Source organism: Pseudoliparis swirei, chromosome 13 (genome assembly GCF_029220125.1).
Source record: "Pseudoliparis swirei isolate HS2019 ecotype Mariana Trench chromosome 13, NWPU_hadal_v1, whole genome shotgun sequence".
NCBI lineage: Eukaryota > Metazoa > Chordata > Actinopteri > Perciformes > Liparidae > Pseudoliparis > Pseudoliparis swirei.
The window spans coordinates 15,547,361-15,571,169 of record NC_079400.1 but is presented as its reverse complement, the minus strand read 5'-3'; the positions used below and the strand labels follow the sequence as shown (position 1 = coordinate 15,571,169).

General features: G+C 45.7%; 1 protein-coding gene across 1 annotated transcript in view; it reads right to left on the bottom strand.

Annotated features, from left to right (window-relative positions):
* dnah9 (dynein, axonemal, heavy chain 9) overlaps nt 1-18,473 on the bottom strand; it is a 155,320-nt gene extending 136,847 nt beyond the window's left edge. Inside the window, exons 1-11 of the mRNA XM_056429060.1 lie at nt 18,117-18,473; nt 9,999-10,216; nt 9,773-9,931; nt 8,640-8,770; nt 8,330-8,541; nt 5,885-6,118; nt 5,582-5,749; nt 4,795-4,911; nt 4,556-4,706; nt 3,578-3,692; nt 3,334-3,402 (exon numbers count right to left, since the gene is read on the bottom strand). Of these exons, the coding sequence (XP_056285035.1) occupies nt 3,334-3,402; nt 3,578-3,692; nt 4,556-4,706; nt 4,795-4,911; nt 5,582-5,749; nt 5,885-6,118; nt 8,330-8,541; nt 8,640-8,770; nt 9,773-9,931; nt 9,999-10,216; nt 18,117-18,473 (1,931 nt within the window). The remainder of the gene's footprint in view (nt 1-3,333; nt 3,403-3,577; nt 3,693-4,555; nt 4,707-4,794; nt 4,912-5,581; nt 5,750-5,884; nt 6,119-8,329; nt 8,542-8,639; nt 8,771-9,772; nt 9,932-9,998; nt 10,217-18,116) is intronic.
* Nucleotides 18,474-23,809: the final 5,336 nt, after the last annotated feature.

Sequence of the window (23,809 nt, the reverse complement as noted above, 5' to 3'; positions counted from 1 at the left end):
ATATGGCGTTCAACTCATCTGGAAGAATCCCGCTTAGTTTGGCGAGATAGTCTTAAAACTTATAAGAAGGCCCTCCGTAATGCCAGAGCAGCCTATTACTCATCGGTAATAGAGAAAAATAAGAACAACCCCAGGTTTCTCTTCAGCACTGTAGCCAGGCTGACAGAGAGTCACGTCACAGCTCTGTGGAGCCGAGTATTCCTATAGACCTCAGTGGTAATGACTTTATGAACTTCTTTAATGAAAAGATTTTAACTATTAGGGACAAGATTAATAATCTCTTGCCCTTAACCAGTGCCAATCAGTCCTCAAGTGGAATGGCCTTGGAAACCGCTGTATGCCCTGGTGTATATTTGGATGGCTTTTCTCCCATCAACCGTGACCAATTTTCTTCAACGGTTTCTACTTCTAACACGTCTACCTGTCTCTTGGACCCCATCCCGACGAGGCTGCTTAAAGACGTTTTGCCTTTAATTGGCAGCTCTCTATTAGATATTATCAATCTGTCCCTGCTAACAGGCCACGTACCACATTCCTTCAAAGTAGCTGTCATTAAACCGCTCCTGAAGAAGCCCACTCTGGATCCAGAGGTGTTGGCTAACTACAGACCGATCTCTAACCTCCCCTCCCTCTCCAAGATCCTTGAGAATAGTTTATTTGAGGAGTTTCAGTCAGGATTTAGAAAACACCACAGCACCGAGACAGCACTGGTGAAAATTACAAATGACCTCTTAATGGCAGCAGATAAAGCACTCATCTCTGTACTGGTCTTGTTAGACCTTAGTGCTGCATTCGACACCATTGACCATGACATCCTATTACAGAGACTGGAGCAGTCGATTGGCATTTCAGGCACGGCACTAAGTTGGTTTAAATCCTATTTATCAGATCGATCTCAGTTTGTATTTGTAAACGATGACGCCTCGATAACCACCAACGTTAGTCACGGAGTTCCACAAGGTTCTGTGCTTGGACCAATTTTATTTACCTTATACATGCTTCCTTTGGGCAATATTATCAGGAAACACTCCATAAACTTTCATTGCTATGAAGATGATACTCAACTATATCTATCGATAAAACCAGAGGAGAGCAACCAACTCGGTAAAATTCAAGCATGTCTTAAAGACAGAAAAACATGGATGACCTGCAACTTCTTGATGTTAAACTCAGACAAAACCGAAGTAATTTTAATCGGCCCTGAGCACCTCAGAGATCAATTATCTGGTGATGTGGATTCTGTAGATGGCATTGCCCTGGCATCCAACACCACTGTAAAGAATCTTGGCGTTATCTTTGATCGGGACTTGTCCTTTAACTCCCACGTAAAGCAAATCTCAAGGACTGCATTCTTTCATCTACGTAATATTTCAAAAATCAGGCACATCTTGTCTCAAAGAGATGCAGAAAAATTGGTTCACGCGTTCGTTACTTCGAGACTGGATTACTGCAACTCCTTATTATCAGGCTGCTCTAATAAGTCTCTTAGGTCCCTCCAGTTGATCCAGAATGCTGCAGCTCGTGTTCTCACTAAAACTAAGAAAAGAGATCACATCACTCCTGCATTAGCTGCTCTGCACTGGCTCCCAGTAAAATCAAGAATCACTTTTAAAATTCTTCTCTTAACGTACAAAGCCTTGATTGGTGATGCACCAACATATGTTAAGGAGCTTGTAGTACCATATTGCCCCACTAGAGAGCTGCGCTCACTTAATGCGGGGCTACTTGTAGTTCCTAGAGTCTTAAAAAGTAGAATGGGAGCCAGAGCCTTTAGTTATCAAGCTCCTCTTCTATGGAACCAGCTTCCACCTTCAGTCCGGGAGGCAGACACAGTCACCTCGTTTAAGAGTAGACTGAAGACTTTCCTCTTTGACAGAGCTTATAGTTAGGGCTGAATCAGGTTCACCTGGTCCAGCCCCTTGATATGCTGCTATAGGCTTATAGCTGCCGGGGGACGTTTTAGGATGCACTGAGTACCTATCTCCTCTTTTTTCTCTCCTTAGGGATGAATTTTCATCTCTCCATCACACATTACTAACTCTGCTTTCTCCCCAGAGTCCTTTTGACTTCACGTCTCATAGGGTCGTCGGACTCTATGAGACGGGATAGATCCTATCTGCCTGATGGATCATCGAGGTCTGGGTCGTGGAATTCCAGCTACCGACTACGCCACTGCCCTGTTGAGACTCCGCCCACTTTTGAGACTCCGCCCACTCCTCCTCTCTACCTCCATCTGCCTGATGGATCGTGGAGGTCTCCATCGTGGAATATGCCTACTATGAACTATTCATACACTCTGTCATATTCATTGAATGTATTTAAACTCTAAATCTGTCCTTCTGTACACATGACATCTATTGCACCTGTCCATCCTGGAGAGGGATCCTCCTCTGTTGCTCTCCTGAAGGTTTCTTCCCTTTTTTCCCCCTGAAGGGTTATTTGGGAGTTTTTCCTGATCCGATGTGAGGTTTTGGGGCAGGGATGTCTATGTGTACAGATTGTAAAGCACTCCGAGACAAATTTGTAATTTGTGAAATTGGGCGATACAAATAAACTCAATTGAATTGAACAATGACTGTAACCTAACACTAATAATAATCCAAACAACACATTCCCATTATGATAAATTAAGAAAGGTGACCATGGCATATGCATTCTGTTTTGCTCCCACAATGCATCACATTTTAAAAAGCACAAATGACAGGAAAGAGTGAAGTAAATCACAACAAAACGTGAGTAATGAGGACTCAAAAGGATCCAACATCTCACTTTACTAGCCATGATTGTTTCATGAGCCCCAAAGTCAAGGTGTGACCTCTAAGTGTCCTTGAAGCAAAGAGGCAGAACAGGCTCACGTTGGGGATTGTGCTTGTCCTTTCTTAGAAATGAACAATCAGTCTCTCGGTCTCTCTAACTCTATATGAACAATGGGATGCTTCATGTTGCAGGTTATGATGTTGGATGTGTTCTAAAAGAACATTTCTCACTTGGCATTAGTGAGCCCCGCAGAGCATCTGGGATTATCGGAGTCCTGTGATATAATCTGCTGAGCAGCGCCACAGTAATGAGAACATAAATCATGTCCACATGCTGGTCCACAGGGGCGGCTTCATAAATGTTGTACACCCAACTAACACAATCACAAGCCGCTGTAAATTAACAGGGGAAAAGCTGTCGGCGAGCTAATATCTGATTCATGTTGGCTTTTATGATATTTACAGTGCAATAAGGAGGCATCCTGTTCTGTCACTGCCTATTCTTTTTGTTCTTTTCACTCAGTAACACTAATGCCTGACACACACAGTGTAATGCATAAGATCCACACACACACACCTGTCCAGCAGTTGCATCATCTCCTCATACTTCCGGGTGACCCTGGCTCCCTCTGCAGACTCCAGGAAGCTGCGGGGACGATGAAAGTCAACAGCGCATGCAAAGGTTACAGCCACTAGTATCAATATTCCACGACATTGTTTTAATGAGACCTTTAAAACGGCTCACAGAGCGATTCATTCACACAGAGACCACTGGACATGCATGACCACACCAAAACTCTTTTAATCTGCTGGAGACTTACGGGTGGGACAGGAGTCTGAATCTGGAGAAGGGGATCTGGATGCGCTGCTGGAGCTGCTGGGCCCATCTCAGCCCGCCAGCTACTGCTGGCATATTCTTATCCAGTGGGATCCAACCTGAGGAGGTCAACTCTCATTAGCTACTGTCAGTGAGGGTGAGTTAGCACCGTGAAGTCAACGTACAGATGACACTGATAACAGGACAGTGAATCAAAGTGAGAGGACAGCAGGGGAGCTGTCTGTCAAATCCAATGACCCTCCCACACAGGGTGTGTGTCAGCTGTGTGTGTAAGAGCCAACGTGCCCTTCCAGGGTCCTTGAAGCGTTCTGATGGATCTCAATGTTGGCTAGAGATGAAAGTAACATTCTCCCAGTCTGTGTATTTATTACAGTTCCCAGTAGAGTTATGAAAGGAAATATGGGGAGATGGATATGGCATGAAACAATACTGCCCACCACAAGGCCCCGCCCTGTCACTCAAACCAAAAAGGGTCAGCCTAAATCTCCAAAACATAGTACCTCTAGTGCTATCAATGCATGCAGATAGTTTAGATTAGACTTCACCTCAAAACAATGGAGGTGAATGGAAAAAAATCCCAAAGATTGAGACCCAACAGACAACACTGCCGCTGGATTGGTTGATGAGACAGAGCTGAACAAACATAAACACACAAGAGAAAGTTGTGTTTCATCACATTAAACATCTCTAACATTCCCTTTTTTACCCCTGTAAGGTTTTTTTTCTATTTCTTGGGAGTTGTTCCTGCTCCGATGTGAGGTCAAAGGTCAGGGACATTGTATGTGTACGGATTGTAAAGAGGAGAGTTTGTAATTTGTGATATTGGGCTATACAAAATAAACTGAATTGAAAATTGAATTAAACTGGACCTAAACATCCCCATCTTCATCTCCATCCCTCAGCCTAACCTAAAGGTTAAAGTGGTTGACCTCCCAGCCACACAGTCTTGTGTAACTCTCACCCAGCTCCTCTGCAGTGTGGAAGTGTTCGTCGTAGAGGTGTTTACAGCAGTCTAGCTCCTTCTCAAACATGGACACAAGGAGAGGGTACCTCTCCAGAGCATCTTTGGCCACTAGGGGGCGCTCCAGCAAGCCACCAAACATATCCAGAACCTGCAGAAGTCAGATAAGTCAAAGGGCTTTCCATACATGTGTGTGTGTGAATGTGTGTGTGTGTGAGAGAGAGATTAAGTTCCTCGACCTTGAAGACGTGCTCCAGCCCGGGGGCGTCCTCAAAGGCCTGACAGAAGATGGCTCCGAGTCGTCGGTCTGTGTCGTCCACCTTCAATGTGAACTCCCTCACATCTTCTTCATACTCCTGGGGGCAGATAGCTCAGCTAGAGCGACAGCCACACAGAGCCAGCACAGCACATTCCTTTTCACAACTCACTGACTCAAAGCCCCAGACTGGCTCTTACAAGCAAAGGAAATTGCCTTTCTTGCTATAACTCAGGAACATTTTGCTTAAGCAACTAGATGTACTGAAAAACCCTCCATTTCATTACCTTCGCATTGAAAATGCGGAAGGTTATGTTTTGATCGCTGTGTATTAATTTATTTATTTGTATGCGTGTTATTCGCATAACTAAAAAAGTATTAAACCGAATCGCATGAAATTTGGTGGGATGATTGGTTATTATTTGATTCGATTTTGGGATCGATCGGGTCAACAGTCAAGGTCATGAAAAGGTCAAAATCTTCTTTTTACCATAGCGCGGTCAATTTGTATCCAATTGGCATGCAACTAATGCCAAAATGTTCATAATTCAATGCCCAATCGTGTGATATGCGAAGGTATGCGCTCTACCGAGTGCCCGTTCTAGTTTAATCTGCAAACGCTGGGAGGAGAAGAGCACGTCGTGGTATTCAGGCTGCAGCCAGGGTTTTGTGTTTCATAAAACCCTTGTCAAAATGAACTGACGTCATAGTCGCAGGCTATCTACCAGTGAACCGAACCCTCACACGCCAGTGGTCCTACTCCCCCGTACCCTGTTGTTGACGTCCAAGCAGTCGTAGGGCTTCTCTGTGAAGCGCTTGTACGTGTCCACAAACTCTCGGTGGAGCAGCTGGACCTGCAGGCCGAGGGCTCGGCCTCGCACGCCCCCGATCTCCAACTTCTCCAGCTTCAGCAGGTCTACAGCTGTCAACAGGATGTCCTGTGGGGAACATGGAGGCTGATTAAGCTCAACTGCAGCTTCACTGTAAGGATAGATCTGACCTTTAACGTAAGGCCAGTTCAACTATCCACACACTGGACCAAATAAGACACGCACCAATGTTTCCATCCTCACCTTAATGGTCCTGATTCTGTTAATAAAGCGGTCGAGTCCAGAGAAGGCCAACAGTGGGTTGAAGTCCCAGGGCTTCACAACGCTCCCGTTCCTCTGGTACTGGCTCAGATGGGCCCTCCGGTCCTCAAAGGTGCTCCTGAAGAGCTGCAGGATCTCCAGGCTCGTCTGCACCTTCAGGAGACTCTCTGAAGCCTCTCCTCTCAGAACCTCTTCTTGGACTACATACGCCCGGGCCTGGTGTTGGAGAACAGTGAGGTCAGTGAGGTTAATTGTTGCTATGGTAACAGATACATGTGTATCTAATAGTCCCAATTAAAGACCCTGGCCTGTATTGTGAACAACACCTGGACCTGCTGTCCTCCTCCTGCAGGCTCTCCTTCTTTCCTTGTCTGTACTAATTTTCTTCAAGTTCATTTAAAACATACACAAACTGAAATGTAGAAATGATGAGTGGTGACTGCAAGTCTTCTTTCTCTGAGTGTGTGAATGGCCTCCTGGCTCTATTGATAGTCTGCTGTGTGCACTGAGGGTACTTATAGTTCACACCAGGGACGTGCGGTCAGGGTAGGCAGAGCCTCACCTGTCATCATGAAATAAATAATGATAACATGAAATGTATATTAATATTTGTCCACCGATCTTTATGTATGACTAATTTCGAACATTTTTATAGTCAAAATCGCTGAATTTGCCAATTTCCTGTTCAAATACAGGGCTGAAACGAGAGGTGCGGCAGCAACGAGTCAAGCCTCACCTCTGAATGCGCAATCCATCACAAACTGGGTTGAGACGTGCAATTGGCCCGTGCGGGCTGCCGTATCTCTGCATGTCGCCAATATAATGTTTGCAGATTCGTTTATTTCCCCTGATTTTCCACAGTCTGGCGAATGTCTTTAACCATTAAAGTTTAATGTTTGTAGGTGACTTATTTAGTTTTGCTGATGGGAAATAAAACCGCAGTGAAAAGGCGCAGGGTGAGGCAGATAATACTTTGCCGCACTGAAGGGGGCGGGGCGCTTGTGAGCCAACGGGTACTTGTTGCTGCTTCTTCTACGCTGAGGCGCCAGGCGAGTCAAGTGCTGCGAGCCGTTTGTTTTTGTATTTTGCTACGCCAGACTGCCAACACGGAAGAAGATCATATATCTAAGCTTAAAAATGTCTCAAAACTGGACTTTCAGTTAAAACTAAAGGAAAATAAGGAGGACTTTAACAGACACAGGTGGGACCACTGACACTGATGAGCATAGGAGACAGGTGTGATGACAGGTGAAAACAATCAGGAAGCCTGGAATGAGAGAAAGCGAACATAAATGACATGAACCTCTCTAGCATATCTGTCGGTGCACAACATTAACAACAAAGTAACGGAGGCGAAGGACAGGCGCATGGATTTCATCTACAAACAAAGGTAAGGCCACAAACAGTTTTCATTTCAATCTTATAAAAAAGGGATTAGACTAAGAAAAATACAATAGAATATTTAAAAACTAAAATTTGGTCTTAAATAAAATATTCTTTATTTTTCTTTTCATGCTTTTTGTTGAGCAATCTGTATTAAATTGATTAAAGTCCCAGAATTAAAAGTTTTAAAAACTGAATATTTCACTAAAGGTCAAAATTGAAATCTGTGTTTTTGTACACCACTCTATACTGTCATTTATGTTGTATGAATTATAGAATTGCGACGGCCAACACATGGAGGGTGCAGAGCAAATGCAAATTTTTTCTTACCTTTACGTATCTGTAATATGTACCGTGTGCGTTTGTTGTGTGAAGAATGCTGATGAGATATGAAATAACCAGTAGCCAATTGAATAAGCTACCCTTTTGGGTTTATATATTTGTAAATCTGACACTAAAGGAGTTAGTGCCTCACCAACCGTGAACCTCACTGCACGTCACTGGTTCACACCCCAGAGTTGCCCTGTTGACGCCCTTCTCTCTGTACGAATTCATGCACATAATGCACATTAATAACTCTACTTCTTCCCCGGATATATATACATGTTTGCTGCTGCTTCAAATAAATATTCCCCTGGGGATGAATAAAGTACATATCATATCTTTATCTGGACCTACTGCTATTATCATTATGTACATTGTTATTAGTACTACCAATACCGTTGCTGCTTCTATCATCATTATTATTCTTCAGTATTACATTCACTGTTCCTGATATGTTTGGTAGTTGTAACTTTTTCATACATTTGTCATATTCATTGAATGTGTTTATGTAACTCTGTAACATAAACGTTGTCATGTGTTCTGTAGTCAGGGATGTCATATGTGTACAGATTGTAAATGTGTAATAGTGATTTTGGGCTATACATAATAAATGTCATTGAATTACATTGAATTACTGACTTCTTAGCAACAAAGAGGGTAAACACAAAAATAAAACAAAAGGGTAACCAGCTCTTGGAATGCATTGAGACTGCAGTGGACCTGCTGTATGAGGAGGTTGGAGGTCTCCTGCAGCAGAACCAGGAGGCGTGCCGGGGTGTTGTAGTATCTGGAGTTGGCCCACACCAAGCACACCGTGTGCATCAGAGGGCCAATCTGACTCCTCACATCAGGAAAGTCTGCGCTCTCCATGTCCTCAAAAAAACGCTGCAGGGGCCTCAGGTAGGTGCAGATGTCCTGGGCCTCCTCCAAGGCTGGGGAGTGAAGATATGGTCACAGTCAATGCAAAAAGTAAATGACCTATCATAAATCACACGTTACCATTCAACCCAGCATATAGACATGTCATTACCCGCTTGCACATCCTGCTGCATGCTAGTAAACGCCGGGGAATAGCTGCTCTCCACGGCCTCCAGCAGCATCGCCATCTTCTTCACCTTGGAGGCTGTGAGCTGGGCGTGGATGCACTCAAGGTCTGCACATCTTCAAGGGAAAAAGAACAATTTCTGTCACATTTGGAGAAGGTCACAGTCTGCTGGGCCACCGCGACCCGCCCTCGATAAGCAGCTGGTAATGGATGGATGGTCAATGGACCTGTACTTTTAGAGATCTTCCGACCACTCAAAGTGCCTTAACAATACATGACATCATTCACACACTGATGGGAGGAGCTACGGTTCCACCTGCACATCAGCAGTAACTAACATTCACACACATTCATACACATTGAACACGGTGAATGGTCGAGCGAGTGAACTCACGCGTTTTGGGCGACGCAAAAAATATTTTCGCTTTTGGTGTGAACGCACCTTAAGGCTGAGCCCATATGGTGTTGGCTTCATTCCTTATGGAGATGAACTTTTCCCCCATATATACAATGCGGCCTCTCTCCTCCAGGTCTATTTTATGTTAAACGTTTGACGAATATTCATTTAAAATGCATCATCTCTTTGGAGAATCTGTGCCCAATACAATGAATCTGAAAAGAAAATCCACAGAATGAACTGCTTACGACTATTTCCATGGGAACATTTACTTCTGATGAAACACTTTGAGAGCTGGTGAAACTTGTATCTGCATTACAGTGCTAGAAATCTCCGGGAGTAATTTATTTACCACTAGGAAGTTTAATTCAGTGATTAAACATGAGTAAATTGCAACATAGCTTTGCTGAGTTATCAAGAGTTTGTGTAACCGGAATAAAGTAAAGAACTAACAGACTTTCATCACATTAGTGCAGATAGAAGTAGAGGGTATTGGCCTCTTAAGACATCATTCTGCTTTGTAAGTTCAATAAAAAAGTACAAAGAGAGCTCTGGGCTCCAAATTACATTTTTCACTTGATAGCACAGGTGTTCTGGATCTCAAGTAATTAGTTTCAGCACCAAGAACTTCTAAAACAATTCAACTTTGGCCCTGAGGGGACGTGCCGTGTTCACACATTCACGGCACTGGAACGCTGCTCAGATACAGAGTGTGACTGACCGGTTCCTCCAATAGAGCAGCTCGGTGTGCGGAGTGGGGTTTCTGCCCTCCAGCAGAGCCTCACAGGAGTCTTTCTTCAGGACGCCGCGGATCTGATGGCTCCACTCGATCACTGCCGACTCCAAGGAGTGGATGATACTCTGATCCGCTACTTCCCCCCTGTGAAGTTTCACAAGGGAGCCGATTACTTTCACTGTGGGGATAATGATGACGCTTTCACACAAACCTTTCCATCTTCTGTGTTTGCCTTTTATCCGTCTCCAAGGCCGCCTGCTCCAGTCTCTCGGCGCCTGCAGGGAGAGGCAGCAGCGTCTTGCCCTGGACTTGGCCGGACACCACAAACACATCGGTCATGAGGGAGTGGACGTTGCGTCTGACGTCCTCAGTCACCACCTGGGGCCACTCAGAGTGGTTCCTACTGTTAGACAGCAGCGGGGCCACCACCTACAGGAGAAGGAACCATGTGATGCATGCAGTGGTGGAGGAAGTGTGCTAATTGACATGTAATGCACGTGTGGACCAAGTACAACTTGTGCATTCAGAATTTGACTGAGTATGTTTTCAAAATAAAAGTTCCCATTACATCAGTGTTGTGTAATGAAATATCCTATTGCAGAGCTGCCAACTTTTCAAAAAACCTTGGAGTGAGATTTTGTCGGGGGTGACCAAAATGTTGCCGCGCACGCAGCCACACATGTTGGTGGCTCAAATATCAGGAAATTTGAATTAATGTGGCGTTGTACCCATGTTGTACCCATGTTGTACCCTGCATTCTGGCCTGGCAAAGGTCTTTTACGAGGCATCTTTGCTACCTTAAATAATTAAAATGTTTTTTAATAACTCTACTCTCATTTACAAAAACATGACTAATTCTATTGCACAAATGTACTGTCTTTATGTTAAATTCTTTATAATACATCTTACTTGTTCAAAGAGCTGTTTTGAAATTTTTTGAGAGGGGCCTTTTCCTAGGCCTGCAAATAAAGTGATAAATACTGGGCAGCCTTAATAAACAATGCGATGATGTTTTGAGCATGCAGTATACCAAGAGGTGCTCTCCTGCTGCTTGTTATGACAGCTGAGTTTACATCACCACACAAAATCACACGCACAAACACAACACATAATTTCAACATTTAAAGTTTAAGAGAGTGAGAACTTAAGTTAGACATGGCATTCTGTGTCCAGTGGTAGCTCCGCATTGATTGCCTTTAGTTTTGTGTTTATTTTTAATATTTTCTTTGCCACAAACACATCGGCAATAACAGCATCTGACGCACACTTTTGGACATAAACTTTTGCAAAACAAGGGTTTTGTCCACTTTTCATCGATCCAGCGTGGCGGCAGAGATCGCAGGCGAACCACAACAACAACAGTGGAGCCGCTACTACGGGAGACGAAAACATCGAGGGAAGCGGGCGAATCGGAACAGACTGAGAGTTCAAGCCACCGTCCACCTCTGGCCAGCATCCTTCTTGCTAACGTCCTGTCTCTGGAAAATAAGGTGGATGATGTTAGGGCAAGGATCAGCTTCCAACGGGACTTGAGGGAGTGCAGTATCTTTTGACTCACGGGAACATGGCTGACCCGCTGGTGCGGATCGAGTCATATGCCCAACCGAGTCCTTCTCTGTTTTCCGTGCAGACAGAACGGAAGAGTCTGATAAATCTAAGGGTGGAGGGTTTGCTTCATGACTAACAACAAGTGGTGCAACCCCAAGGACATTAAGACTCTTTCGTTCCTGCTCGCGAACCTGGAACATCTGACGATCTCATGCCGTCCATTCTACCTTCCCGGGAGTTCAGCTCGGTCATCACCACAGCCGTCTACATACCACCCAAGCGGACACCGACGTAGCACTATCGGACCTACATGATGTGTTATGTCGGCATCAGAACAAGTATCCCAGCGGCTGTGGTGGTGGCTGGGGACTTTAATAGGGCAAACCTAAAAAGTCATGCGAACTTTCACCAGCACATTACGTGTGCTACCAGAGGAAAGAACGTTGGACCACTGCTATCGCCATTCAAGAGGCTACAAGGCTGTCTCTCTCCTCCGTTCGCAAATCGGACCATGCCGCCATTTTTCTGCTACGGAGTACCAACAAAAGATAGCACGGGAAGCGGTAGTGACGAGGGACGTGGTGGTCTGACCAATCAGAGGCTGAGCTACAGGGCGCTCTGCGTGTCGACTGGGACATGATCCAATCCAGTTCCAGTGACGTCAGCGAGTTCTGGACGTAACAATGAGCCTCATAACAGCTTAGCGGACACCATCGTCCCCACGGTAAAAGTTAGGGTCTTTCTAATCAAAAGCCGTGGGTTGATAGATCCATCCGTGAAGCTGTGTACCCCCGTACTGCTGCCTATAACTCCGGTCTTGTATCCGGCAACATGGGCGAGTACAAGGCAGCGGTCTATGGACTGAGGAGGCGGTGAAGGAGGCCAAGAGGAGGTACCGTGACAGAGTGGAATCACAGATGGAGCAGCGCGACACCAGGCGCCTATGGCAGGGGCTACGGACTATCACAGACTACCAGAGCAGACCCGCGCAATGGTGAGTGCCGACGCATCCCTAGCGGACGACCTGAACTCATTTTATGCACGGTTTGAGGCTAGCAACAACAGCGCTAGCTCGCCAGCTAACAACAACACCGTTAAGCGTAGCCGAGGTGAGTTCTACCGCTGGGGATGAACACACACTCTCTGTGACCGAGCACAGTGTGAGGAGGGCTCTGTTGAGGTGAACACCAGGAAAGCTGCAGGTCCAGATGGCATATCTGGGCGAGTACTGAAGACCTGTGCTAACCAGCTAGCTCCAGTGTTCACCACAATATTCAACCTCTCCCTGGCTGAGTCCGTGGTCCCGCCTGCTTCAAGAGATCCACTATTGTCCCTGTGCCCAAGAATGCTTCTCCAGCATGTATGAATGACTACCGACCGGTGGCCCTCACCTCGGTGGTCATGAAATGCTGAGAGGCTGATAAAGGACTACATCTGCGCCTTCCTCCCTTCCTCCATGGACCCGCTGCAGTTTGCTTATCGCCCAAACAGATCCACGGATGATGCTGTCTCCCAGGTACTGCACACACTCTCTCATCTGGACAGCCAGAGGGGGGGCTATGTGAGACTGCTGTTCATTGATTATAGTTCAGCTTTCAACACCATAGTCCCCTCCAGACTGGCCGGCAAGCTGATTGAGCTGGGACTGAACACCCCCCTGTGTGCTTGGATCCTGGACTTCCTGACCGCCAGGCCACAGGTGGTCAGGGTGGGCAGACACACCTCCAGCACCCTCACCCTGAACACAGGATCCCCCCAGGGTTGCGTCCTCAGCCCCCTACTGTACTCCCTGTACACACATGACTGTGTGGCCAGGTTCAGCTCAACACCATCATCAAGTTTGCGGATGACACAGTGGTGGTGGGCCTGATCTCCGACAACGACGAGAAGGCCTACCTGGAGGAAGTTGCTGATCTGTCACTCTGGTGCCAGGACAACAGCCTCCTCATGAATGTCACCAAAACTAAGGAGCTGATTGTGGACTTTAGGCAGGTACAACAACAGAGGACGACTCACCACTGGGGATTAACAGGACTACTGTGGAGAGGGTGAGCGGGTATAAATACCTGGGAGTCCACATCACCGAGGATCTGACATGGTCAACGAACACAGACACTCTGGTGAGAAAGGCAAGGCAGCGCCTCTACCACCTCAGGCAGCTGAGGAAATTTAAAGTTTCCCAGAGGATCCTTCAGTCCTTCTACTCTGGAGCTGTAGAGGCGTCCTGACAGGAAGCATCACAGCCTGGTTTGGCAACTGCTCCGCTCAGGACAGGAAGGCTCTGCAGAGAGTAGTGCGTTCGGCTGACTCACTATTGGAACTACACTCCCCACCCTGCAGGACTTGTACACCAGGAGGTGCAGAACCAGAGCCGGCAGGATCATGAAGGATCCTCACCACCCCAACAACAGACTGTTTCAGCTGCTGCGGTCAGGCAGGCGCCTCCGTAGTCACGCTGCAAGAACAGAGAGACTGAGACGGAGTTTCTTTCCTCAGGCCATCAGGATTGTGAACTCCGACCTCACCAGGACCCCCACATAGACCCACACAACTGCCCCTCTTAGGCACACACACACACACACACACACTTACTGTAAATATTGTGTTTTTTATTGTAAATAGTGTGTACTTGTTGCCCTTGCACATTCCTGCTGAGCATTGCCACTTTCATTTCACTGCACACCCTGTGTGTGTATGTGACAAATAAAACATCTTGAATCTTGAATCTTGAACCACATGTCATTAACAGGGCTCTTACGTTTTGAAGACAGGCAAGAGTGACATATCTATCCAGGATGCTTTATTTTCATTGGTTGCTGGATTAAATCTTACAGATACAACAGATACGTTTTTTTCTGATTGGCTATTGTGTCGTCCATTTCTTTTTTTGGATTGGCGGATAAGTGGCACCTCACAGCAGAACTCCAGGGGAGCGCTTGATTCCACCACGGTGAGGGCAGCGCGGCCAGCTCATGTTGGCGTGCTGCGGCACATTAAAACATTAAATAGCCGAGAGTTTTTTCAGCATGAGAAATACGATGTGTGGCGGGAGTGCGTGACGTAAGACCGAAATGCGTGACTGTCACGCTCACTGCGTGACACTTGAGCCCTGCATTAACACACCGTAGTCTCTGCTCGTTGTGTCTGTTTGAAAATCTTCTTCTGTTGCTCTTTGTGGTAAATAGGATGTCTATGCAGCGAATAGGTTTATAGATGCGCTCCTTAGCGCCATCTATCGTCGGGGAGTTTGAAAAGAAACCAATGTGCCTCGGCCCAAAATCTGAATTTCTTTTTCCGTGAGATATTGGTTTTGTGGCGTGAGAGCGTGTGAAAACATGCAAAAGCGTGTGTCACACGGCGAAACCGTGAGAGTTGGTAGCTCTGCTATTGTATTATTAGTAAAATAAAGAGGATGACTGACCGGGGCTTCTCTCAAACTCCTCCAGAAAATCATCACTTGGTGACAAATCAGATTCCAACAGTCCACAAGTTCCAATTAGGAAGACTGTATTGCAGAACAAGTGTCCTGAAAAACCTCTATTGCAGTTTGTATCGTTTGCAAGGTTGCGTGTGTTTTGAACCAAGTCAACTCGCTGTGGTAGAGGATGGTATCGTTTGGGGTTTTTTTTAGATACCGGTGCTAAACTGGTACTTTTCAAACGATACCTGTGCCTAAATGCTGCCTGAACCGATACTTGAACAAATAAATTAAAATAAAGCACAAAAACGACGATTGACAATGACGACATTAAAAACCTCTTAGGCCATATCCCTGTAAAAGCCGTTCTCATGACCACACTGAAAGAAAACGGATATCACTATTGGGTCGAAGCTCGCGCTAGCTCGTATGCTAGCTCGTAGCTCGCGCTGGTTAGCGTGAGCCTAGCTCTGCGCTGCTTTCGGGTAGGGTTAGCTCGCGCTAGCTAAAGATGATTACAATGATTAATTTATTATTTGTTGGCCTACTTTTATAAATACAAGACTTGCCATCAACGTTACGGTACTAATTTGAGTTAAGGCTGCACTTATTGTCATCGGTCTCCACCGGTTCAGGGGGACCGGTCTCCCCATCGCAGGTGCCAGGGAGCGCCCAGACTGCCCGCTGGTGTGCGCCGCACGGGCTCACGCAGACAGTCAAACACGGTGCGTGCCTCCGCTTTCAAATGGATGGCATGTGTTGCCAGATGATGTCTTCCCCCTTCTACACGCAATTGTTGGGTTGCATTTGCTGCATGTCGCATTGTTAGAAATACAGCCACACGTGTGTCCGTTTAGCTTTCTATCTAGCTACTGTAGCTATAGAGCGTATTCACTCACGTGACCACAACAACCTTTGGCGGCCATGTTGGGGTCCCACCACGGCATTGTTTTGCTTGTTTGTATGCCGCTCTTCCCGTAGAAATGACCATTATATCCTGAAGGAGACACGATTTCAGTTCAAAGCGGTGTGACTTGTGATTATACTGTGCCTCATTGTTGGATGTGGGACTAATGATTCAGAATATGGGTTTATCAGCTCAACAAGACAGGCTATTACTTCAACTTGTCATGCATCTACTTCGGCTTCACTCGGCGTATGAGCGTTAGGACTATTCTGTTGATACATCGGGTTGTGGGCACGTTTCCATTGACACACTCTCGTCAATAATCTCTTTTTGCTTTTTTCGCCGAGCGAAAATCAATGTTTCACTTGCGCAAAAGGAACTTTGGATGGAAACTTGGGAGGAAGCCATGAGCATGGCAACTCCGTCGGCCGATGTCTGCCTTTACTCTGTGATTCATTTCAAGGTAAAATAAAACACTGGCTCCATGGGAACAGCACTCAGCACGGCCAGCCAAACAGTCACTGCTGGTCCTGAATGAGCGCTGGAAGCGGCTTCATACTCGTCCTGGAGGCGGAGCTGTGTGACTACGGATCATAGTATGAACCCAGACACGGGGCGCTTGATGTTCCGACATTTGTGGTATTTCCACAACAAGTATAACGCAGAAATAGTTGTTAATGTCCCATGGTCGGTAGCGGAAATGAAAACTGTTTTACAGGAATGTGACCAGGCTATGTGCTGGTAACTAGGGGTAACTAGCGAATTAACCACAAAGTGTTGAGCGAGTAAAATCAGGTAAAAAAGCGTTGCAAATATTCAATTCCAACCGCTGAAATCTTTCTTTGGTAATGCAGAAGGACATGAGGTTGCTGGGCTCTCGCATAATCAAACAGCGGACACGATAGCCAGGTCAACTTCTTCTGACATTTAATAAGTGGGACCCCAAGATGGCGCGATTGAGATTCTGACGTCACGTGAATACGCTCTATATAAATGATAGGCTAACGTTACCTGCTGGAGGGCGGAGTCACCAGAGAAGTTCAATAAAATAGTTTTTTTCATTTTTATTCGGCTCAGGCACCGAATGGAAGCACCGAAATATGCGTTGCGTTTTGGTCCGGTCGGCACCGGTCGTATAGGAACCTGTGGTGCCATATTGGAACCAAATTTCGGTACCCAACCCTAGGTAGAGCTCAAATGAACTATTTGGTAGTGTAATCACTAATCTCATCCATATGCAATTTCTTTATGAAAAATGTTTATGTGTCAAACTTCAAGTAACACAAGCTGTCTCATAGAAACAGTCAGGCTGGATTTACAAAAGAGTGAGTAACCAGGGCCCCAGTCCTCTTGGGGCCGAAGGGCTCCAGGTCACTGTCTGGTAATTAGTGCGTGATAATGTAATTATTTGCAAATGTGCTTAAGGGGACGACTTTATGCACCATTAAATGTTAGGGGGCGCTCAGGCCATCACTCCATCTTTGATGTGTTTGGGTTATAACCTTCTAGCCTATAGGCCCTATTAAGAACCTGGAAGTATATATTCTGCTCACAGCATGCCACCTTAGTGACAGTAGACATCACTCACCTGTTGTGTCCTTTAGCTGCAAACACTTTATAGATAATATGTCATAAGTAGTAGTTCACTGTAATATGTTGGACTGTTGTAGCATCAAGTTTCTTTTATTATTACTCCAATTACTATGATGTATTTCTTCATGAATAGCAGAGTATTGAAAGACCAACTGCAGCTGGGTTATTCATTACCTGGAGGCCAGTCACTGGAGAACAGAAAGGGAACGCTTCACTGAATGTTGCCTAATCATCTCAAGAGTTCAAACTAACACAATAATAACTAGAATGGGCACTCGGTAGAGCGCATACCTTCGCATATCACAAGATTGGGCATTGAATTATGAACATTTTGGCATTAGTTGCATGCCAATTGGACAAAAATGTATCGTGCTATGGTAAAAAAAAGATCTTGACCTTGACCTTTGACCTGATTGATCCCAAAATCTAATCAACTGGTCCCCGGATAATAACCAATCAACCCACCAAATTTCATGCGATTCGGTTCAATACTTTTTGAGTTCTGCGAATAACACGCATACAAATAAATAAATAAATACACAACGATCAAAACATAACCTTCCGCATTTTAAATGCGAAGGTAATAATACATGTTACACAAACCTGTGGTGAAGTGAGAATATCAATATCTAGCCTATTTAATGCCTCACAGTTGTAAGACTGGTCACCATGAATCTCAGTGTGTTGCTGCTCTAACATGTGGTGAAGTCACTACTACAGGCCTACTGGAGGCGCGTGATAGAGGGGGTCACGCGCACGTGCAGTGGAGAACAGAGTCCAGTAGCCTACGAGTCAAAGTAACGTTACATACTGGACTTTAAAGTACACCACTGCAGTGTGAGTGACGTTCAGACTCTGCTCACCTCCTCCACCAGGGCGGAGAACTGGTCCAGCACAGCTGGACACAGGTCCCCGTAGACCAGGTCCTCCTTCATGGAGTCCAGCCGCAGCGCGCTCCTCCCGCGCTTCACGAAGTACACCGCCTTGTTCCAGGCGCCGTCCGTGAAGCCGGCGGAGGGCAGCAGCAGCCCGGCCGCGGTCACGGACACCACCAGGGTCCGCCGCTCGGCCCGGTCCAAGAAGTCCTGCAGCAGCTGCCGGTGGTCCTCGCTGGACACGCACCTGAGCCACGTGGCCGGCTTCACGTTCAGAGTCCGCAGCACGTAGCCCGCTATGAAGTCCAGTCTTCCGTCCTCGGCAGGGGGCTCCTGCTCCTCCATGGCGGTCCTGGGTCACTGTGTGCCTGCAGTGATTGTGTCCCGGCTCCATAGTAACGCCGTGTTTGCGTTAATCAGGCCGTTGCTTAGGGGACATGACCCGGGACAGGGCACCAGACCGGCACCCATTGTTCCCCCGGCCTGTGTTTGTCTCTCAGGGGAAGTTGTTGTCAACGTGTGTCCACGAAGAGACAATGTGTCCCATCTACAGTGACTTCTGATCTGCGCTCCTCACTTTTGTCTTGTCTTGTAACATCTTCTTCCAAATCAATAAATGACCTGAAGGAACTGTGACGTCTCCCATCCAAACCTTCTGCAGACACAATGAGCCTGCTGTACAGGAGGGCCACACTCCTGTCATACTAGTTTAAGTAAAGAGTAGCCTTTATTATTGTTCCCTTTTATACATCAACCTTTAATCTAAATGCTTTTATGATCACTTGTATTTGTCTCCATGTAGTTTGGGTTGATTCAGAAATATGTGAGTGCCATAAATGACCACAAGGTGGCACTACTCTACTGACAACACGTGGCCTGTTCCATTGAGCAGCAGTTAGTTTGGAGAACATTTTGAAACTTCAGTACATGTTGTTGTCTCAGTAAAGATATGGTGCCTGAGCTGAGAGGTGTCCTCTGATCAGTAACACATGCTCGGGGTTCACACTCCGTTGGAGGACTCAGTCTCAATGGGGGACGACCACCAGCAAACAGCAACCAGCCTATACACGGTTTAATATAAATATACACTTTTATTAATCCCCAAGGGGAAATTAGTTCTTAAGAGCTTCTGAGTTGTCATCTCTCATGAAGTCTGCATCACAGCAGATTGTCCCAATAAGAACTCTGAACTCAGAAGAACGGCGGTTCAATCCCCGGCTCCACTAGCCCATGTGATGTGTCCTTGGGCAAGGCATTTCACCCCAAAATGTCTCCCGTAGCTGTTCTACTGTGTGTGAATGTTAGTTACTCCTGATGTGCAGGTGGAACCGTAGCTCCTCCGTCAGGGTGTGAATGGGTGAATGATGCCATGTCGTGTTAAAGAGCTCTGAGTGGTCAGAAGACTAGAACAGATCCATAAGAACAGGCCCATTACATTCAATTCAACATGCGACTGGAGCGGGGATCGAACCATCGACCTTCTAATTTGTGCTCTACCACTGACCCATACGTGATGTCTGTTGTGTGGGTCATGCATCTGACATCAGCCAGTGGTCATTAATCCATGACAGAAAAAAGACTTAAACCAGCTGGACCCAGGAATGTGAGCTTTAGACCAGATTAAAGAAACACTGTTCTCAGGTTTATCAAAGTCAACTGGACATGTTCCCCTAGCTGCTGGTCCTGAAGCAAATTTATAATGTCACCTGATTGGTCTCAACAGCTGATTCTTCTTCATACCACTTTCTAATATTTTGTCCACCATATTTATGTCAATGGGAAGTGGACCAAATATTATACATATTATATGTAATATGGCCTCAATGCAGAACATGAGATTCTTGCTATTGTACTTCTTTACTGTCACCAGTAGAGGGCAGTAGAGTTCTTACATTAGTTCATGCTTCTGTGAGACAGTTTAGACAGTATCATAAGGATTAGGAGAAAGCCTGTTTATTATATTGTTAAAGGGGAAACAAAAATGTTCCTTTATTAAGTTATAAAACAAAAGACAAGAAGTTTGACTGAACCATGTGAAACAATGAGACATAGTCCTCATGTCCTCATCACGTCCATACGCGAGCATGAATATGGACAGAGTCAGAGTATAACCATTAGTAAGTTACATGAAAGAAGTGCACTTGTCCCTGAAGCTTTCTTTGTTCCTCTCCCCTGATTCAGCTTCACATACAACCTTGTAAACTGTAGAGCATAACAAGGTATTTACCAACTTGTTCAAACTCTTATTCTCCATCTTTAATATGCCCATCCCTCTCTTCCTTGTATTGCTTTCCGATGTGAGGAGGAGAATGAACAGTGTTGGTATTTGTCGTAAACTATCCATCGACACATCCTCATTTGTCTCGAGTTCAGCTGAGCTGGTTGGAACATGGCCATCAAAAGAACATGTGAGTCACTTGTTACCACGAGTTAGCCGACTCACACCACATACACAATCTGGACTTCAGGCATTCCTCCGTGTCCAACTGAAGTTTCCAAATGATGTCCGACTCTCTCTTTCAGGTAAGAAAGACAAAGTTCCTAGATGAGAGCATGAAGGGGCCGGTCTGCAGACGTTAACCACCATATTCAATTTGTTCAAAGATCAAAGTGTGGCGTTGTCACTCTAAAGTGTTAACCTATAAATAAAGTGGTTTAGATAACGCAGCCGTCCCCCGACATCCACAGCTACGTGTCCAGCTGATGCTGCTCCTCACATGGTCAATAATATGTGTGGATATGGATGCTCTGCCATTGAATATGGATGCTCTGCCTGTGGTGAGCTGGATGTTCTGCCTGTGGTTGACCTCCCTGGTCCTGAGAAAGTGGTGCCAAATCGGTTGTCAGACTTTCTAATCTTAAATAATTTGTTACATCATAATAGTTTATTTGAGAAATTTCAATCACACGTGAACGCACACCACAGCACCAGAAAATGCACTTAATAACAGACAAATGAAAGCTCTCCTGTTCAGCCTTGGTCTTGTTGGCTACACAGACACCATTCGCATTGACGACCATCTGTACCTGAGCAGACTGGAGGCGAGCCTGGTGCATCAGCAACATTGGCATAAATTGCAATTTATTAAATTGATCTCAATTTTATTTATTAGATCGATATTTGTAAGCGACCGCCTTGCGCCTCATCTAGCGTTAATTAACTTCACGGTGGTTCATGCTTGGGGTGTTTTATTTTGGACCAATTTTATTTACAGGGTTTCCTTTCCTCAAACACTATTGAAACTTCCATAAACTTCAAATAACTAACTATAAAACCTCAATAAAATTTATCGAGAAAACCAGAGAAATGAACCTCGGTAATATTGTCTTAAATGATACAAAACAAATATGATGTGCAATTTAAGCAATAAATTTATGGACAAAACAAAACCAATTTTTTTTAATCAATTATCAATCAGAGTAGAATTCAGATCAGATGTAACCTGTTCAGTGACATTCTTGTGGCCCAACTTGGCTGTAAAAAATTGGCTACCAAAGAATGATTGTCCTTTAACTGAAATCTCGAGGACTTAAAGCAAATCACACGTAATCATTCAAAAATCTACGTAAAATTTCAATCATCAGGGTCAGAAAAGATGCAGAAAAAAAGAAATTAGTATTTAGTTATTTACTTGAGACTGGATTACTGCATTACTGCAATATCAGGCTGCTCTAATAGAGTCTCAGGTCCTCCCACTTGGCCAGAATTGATCAGCTAGCTTTCTCACTAAAACTAAGAAACTATCAATCAACTCACTGCTGCTCTGCTGGCTCTCACTCCCAGTAAAATCAAGTGCAACTTAACGTTCTTAGCCTTTTTAAATGATGCAAGCCTTGTATTGGTGATGCACCATCATATCTTAAGGAGCTTAGAACCTTATTAGCTAGAGCTACGACTACTAGAATCTTGAGGTTCTCTTAGTTCCCAGTAGCTTTAGTAGTAGAGGGCCAGAGCCAGCAGTTATCAACAAGCCTCAATTACAGTCACCAGGCCAATTTCAGTCCCAGCTTTCAACACAGTCACCTCGCTTGAAGTAGACTTCCTCTTATCTCTGAACAGGAAGCATAGTTTCAGCTGGTCCCAGGTTTGCCTGGTCCAGCCCCTGACCTCTATAGCTAGCCATAGGCGTTTAGCTTGGGGGGGGTTAGGATGCACTCGCTTTCTCTCTCTTTTTTCTTTTTTTTTCATCTCTTTCATCTCGTCAATCACGTTGCTATCTCCTCTCTTCTTTTTCCCTTCCCACTTCGTCGCCTTGGGGCTGCCGGGGACATAGAGACGAGAGATGCCTCTATCTGCATCTGCCTGATGGTCCGAGGTCTGGTCTGGGAATTCCTGACTACGACAGACCACGCCACTGTCTGAGCACTCCTCACTGCTCCTCCTCCCACTCCACCGCCATCTGCCTGATGGATCTGAGAGATTCCACCATGAATAGACCTACTATGAACTAACTATACCTCTGTCATATTCATTGAATGTATTTGTATTTTAACAAATCTTCTGTCCATACTACAGCATCCATTGCATCTGTCCATCCTGGAGAGGGATCCTCCTCTGTTGCTCCTCCAGGTTTCTCCCTTTTCCCCCCTTTGGTTATTGGGTTTTTTTTTTCTTCCGTTTGTGAGGGTTTGGGGCAGGGATGTCTATGTGTACAGATTGTAAAGCACTCCGAGACAAATTTGTAATTTGTGAAATTGGGCTATACAAATAAACTGAATTGAATTGAATTGAATCTATTGTCATTGCACAGAGTACAGGTACACAGGCAACAAAATGTATTCTCTGCATTTAACCCATCCTTAGTTATTAAGGAGCAGTGTGCTGCAGTGATGCGCCCGGGGATATGGATGCTCTTACCTGTGGTGAGCTGAGCTACTCACCGAAAGAGGTATTGAGGTCTTTTTGTCACATGTAACTCTGTGTGTCTCTGGGTGACCTCAGATGCAGGTGCTGACCCCGTTGTCATGGCCTGGGTGCTCTGTTTGGTGGTAGATTCCTGTTCCTGTGTGTTTTAAGGACGACCTATTTGAACTCTAGGGGTTACAAACATGTGGATGTGCTGAGTATTTACAGTCAAAGCTAGGGCTCGGCACTTTTTTTATCCTTTAAGTTTGATGCTACTGGGCTCATCTGAATACACTTACAGACACACACACACACACACACACACACACGGGGGGGCTGGGGGGGGGGCTGCATAACACACTGACCACTACTTTCGACACACACTCATGCCCTAAACTTCACACACACACACACACACCTGAGAGATGAGCAGAAGGAAGATGCTGGTATGTGACGGTGAAATGCCAACAAGGAGCTGAAGTTCACTCGAGGCTTGTTGCATCACAAGTCAAGTTCTAGTCCTCACGAGGCTGGCCGACCCAGAAATGTGACGCAAAATCTGGTACCGAGGACGAGTCCCGGTTCACGAAGAGCCCGCTCCCTGGTGCCGCGCCAAGCCCGACGTTCTCAACGACCCCAACTTGACGCCGGCCGGCCGGAGAGCAGCACCGACACCTGACACTGGCTGTGCATGAATGTCTTCCAGAAATCTGTGAATACCTCGGCCTCGTGGCAATGCCAGTAATCCCGACTGCTTCTTTCCTTCTTGGTTTGGATGGAGCGGGTTCATGTGTTCACTTCATGTCAACAGCAGCAGCATTAATCCTACTGGACT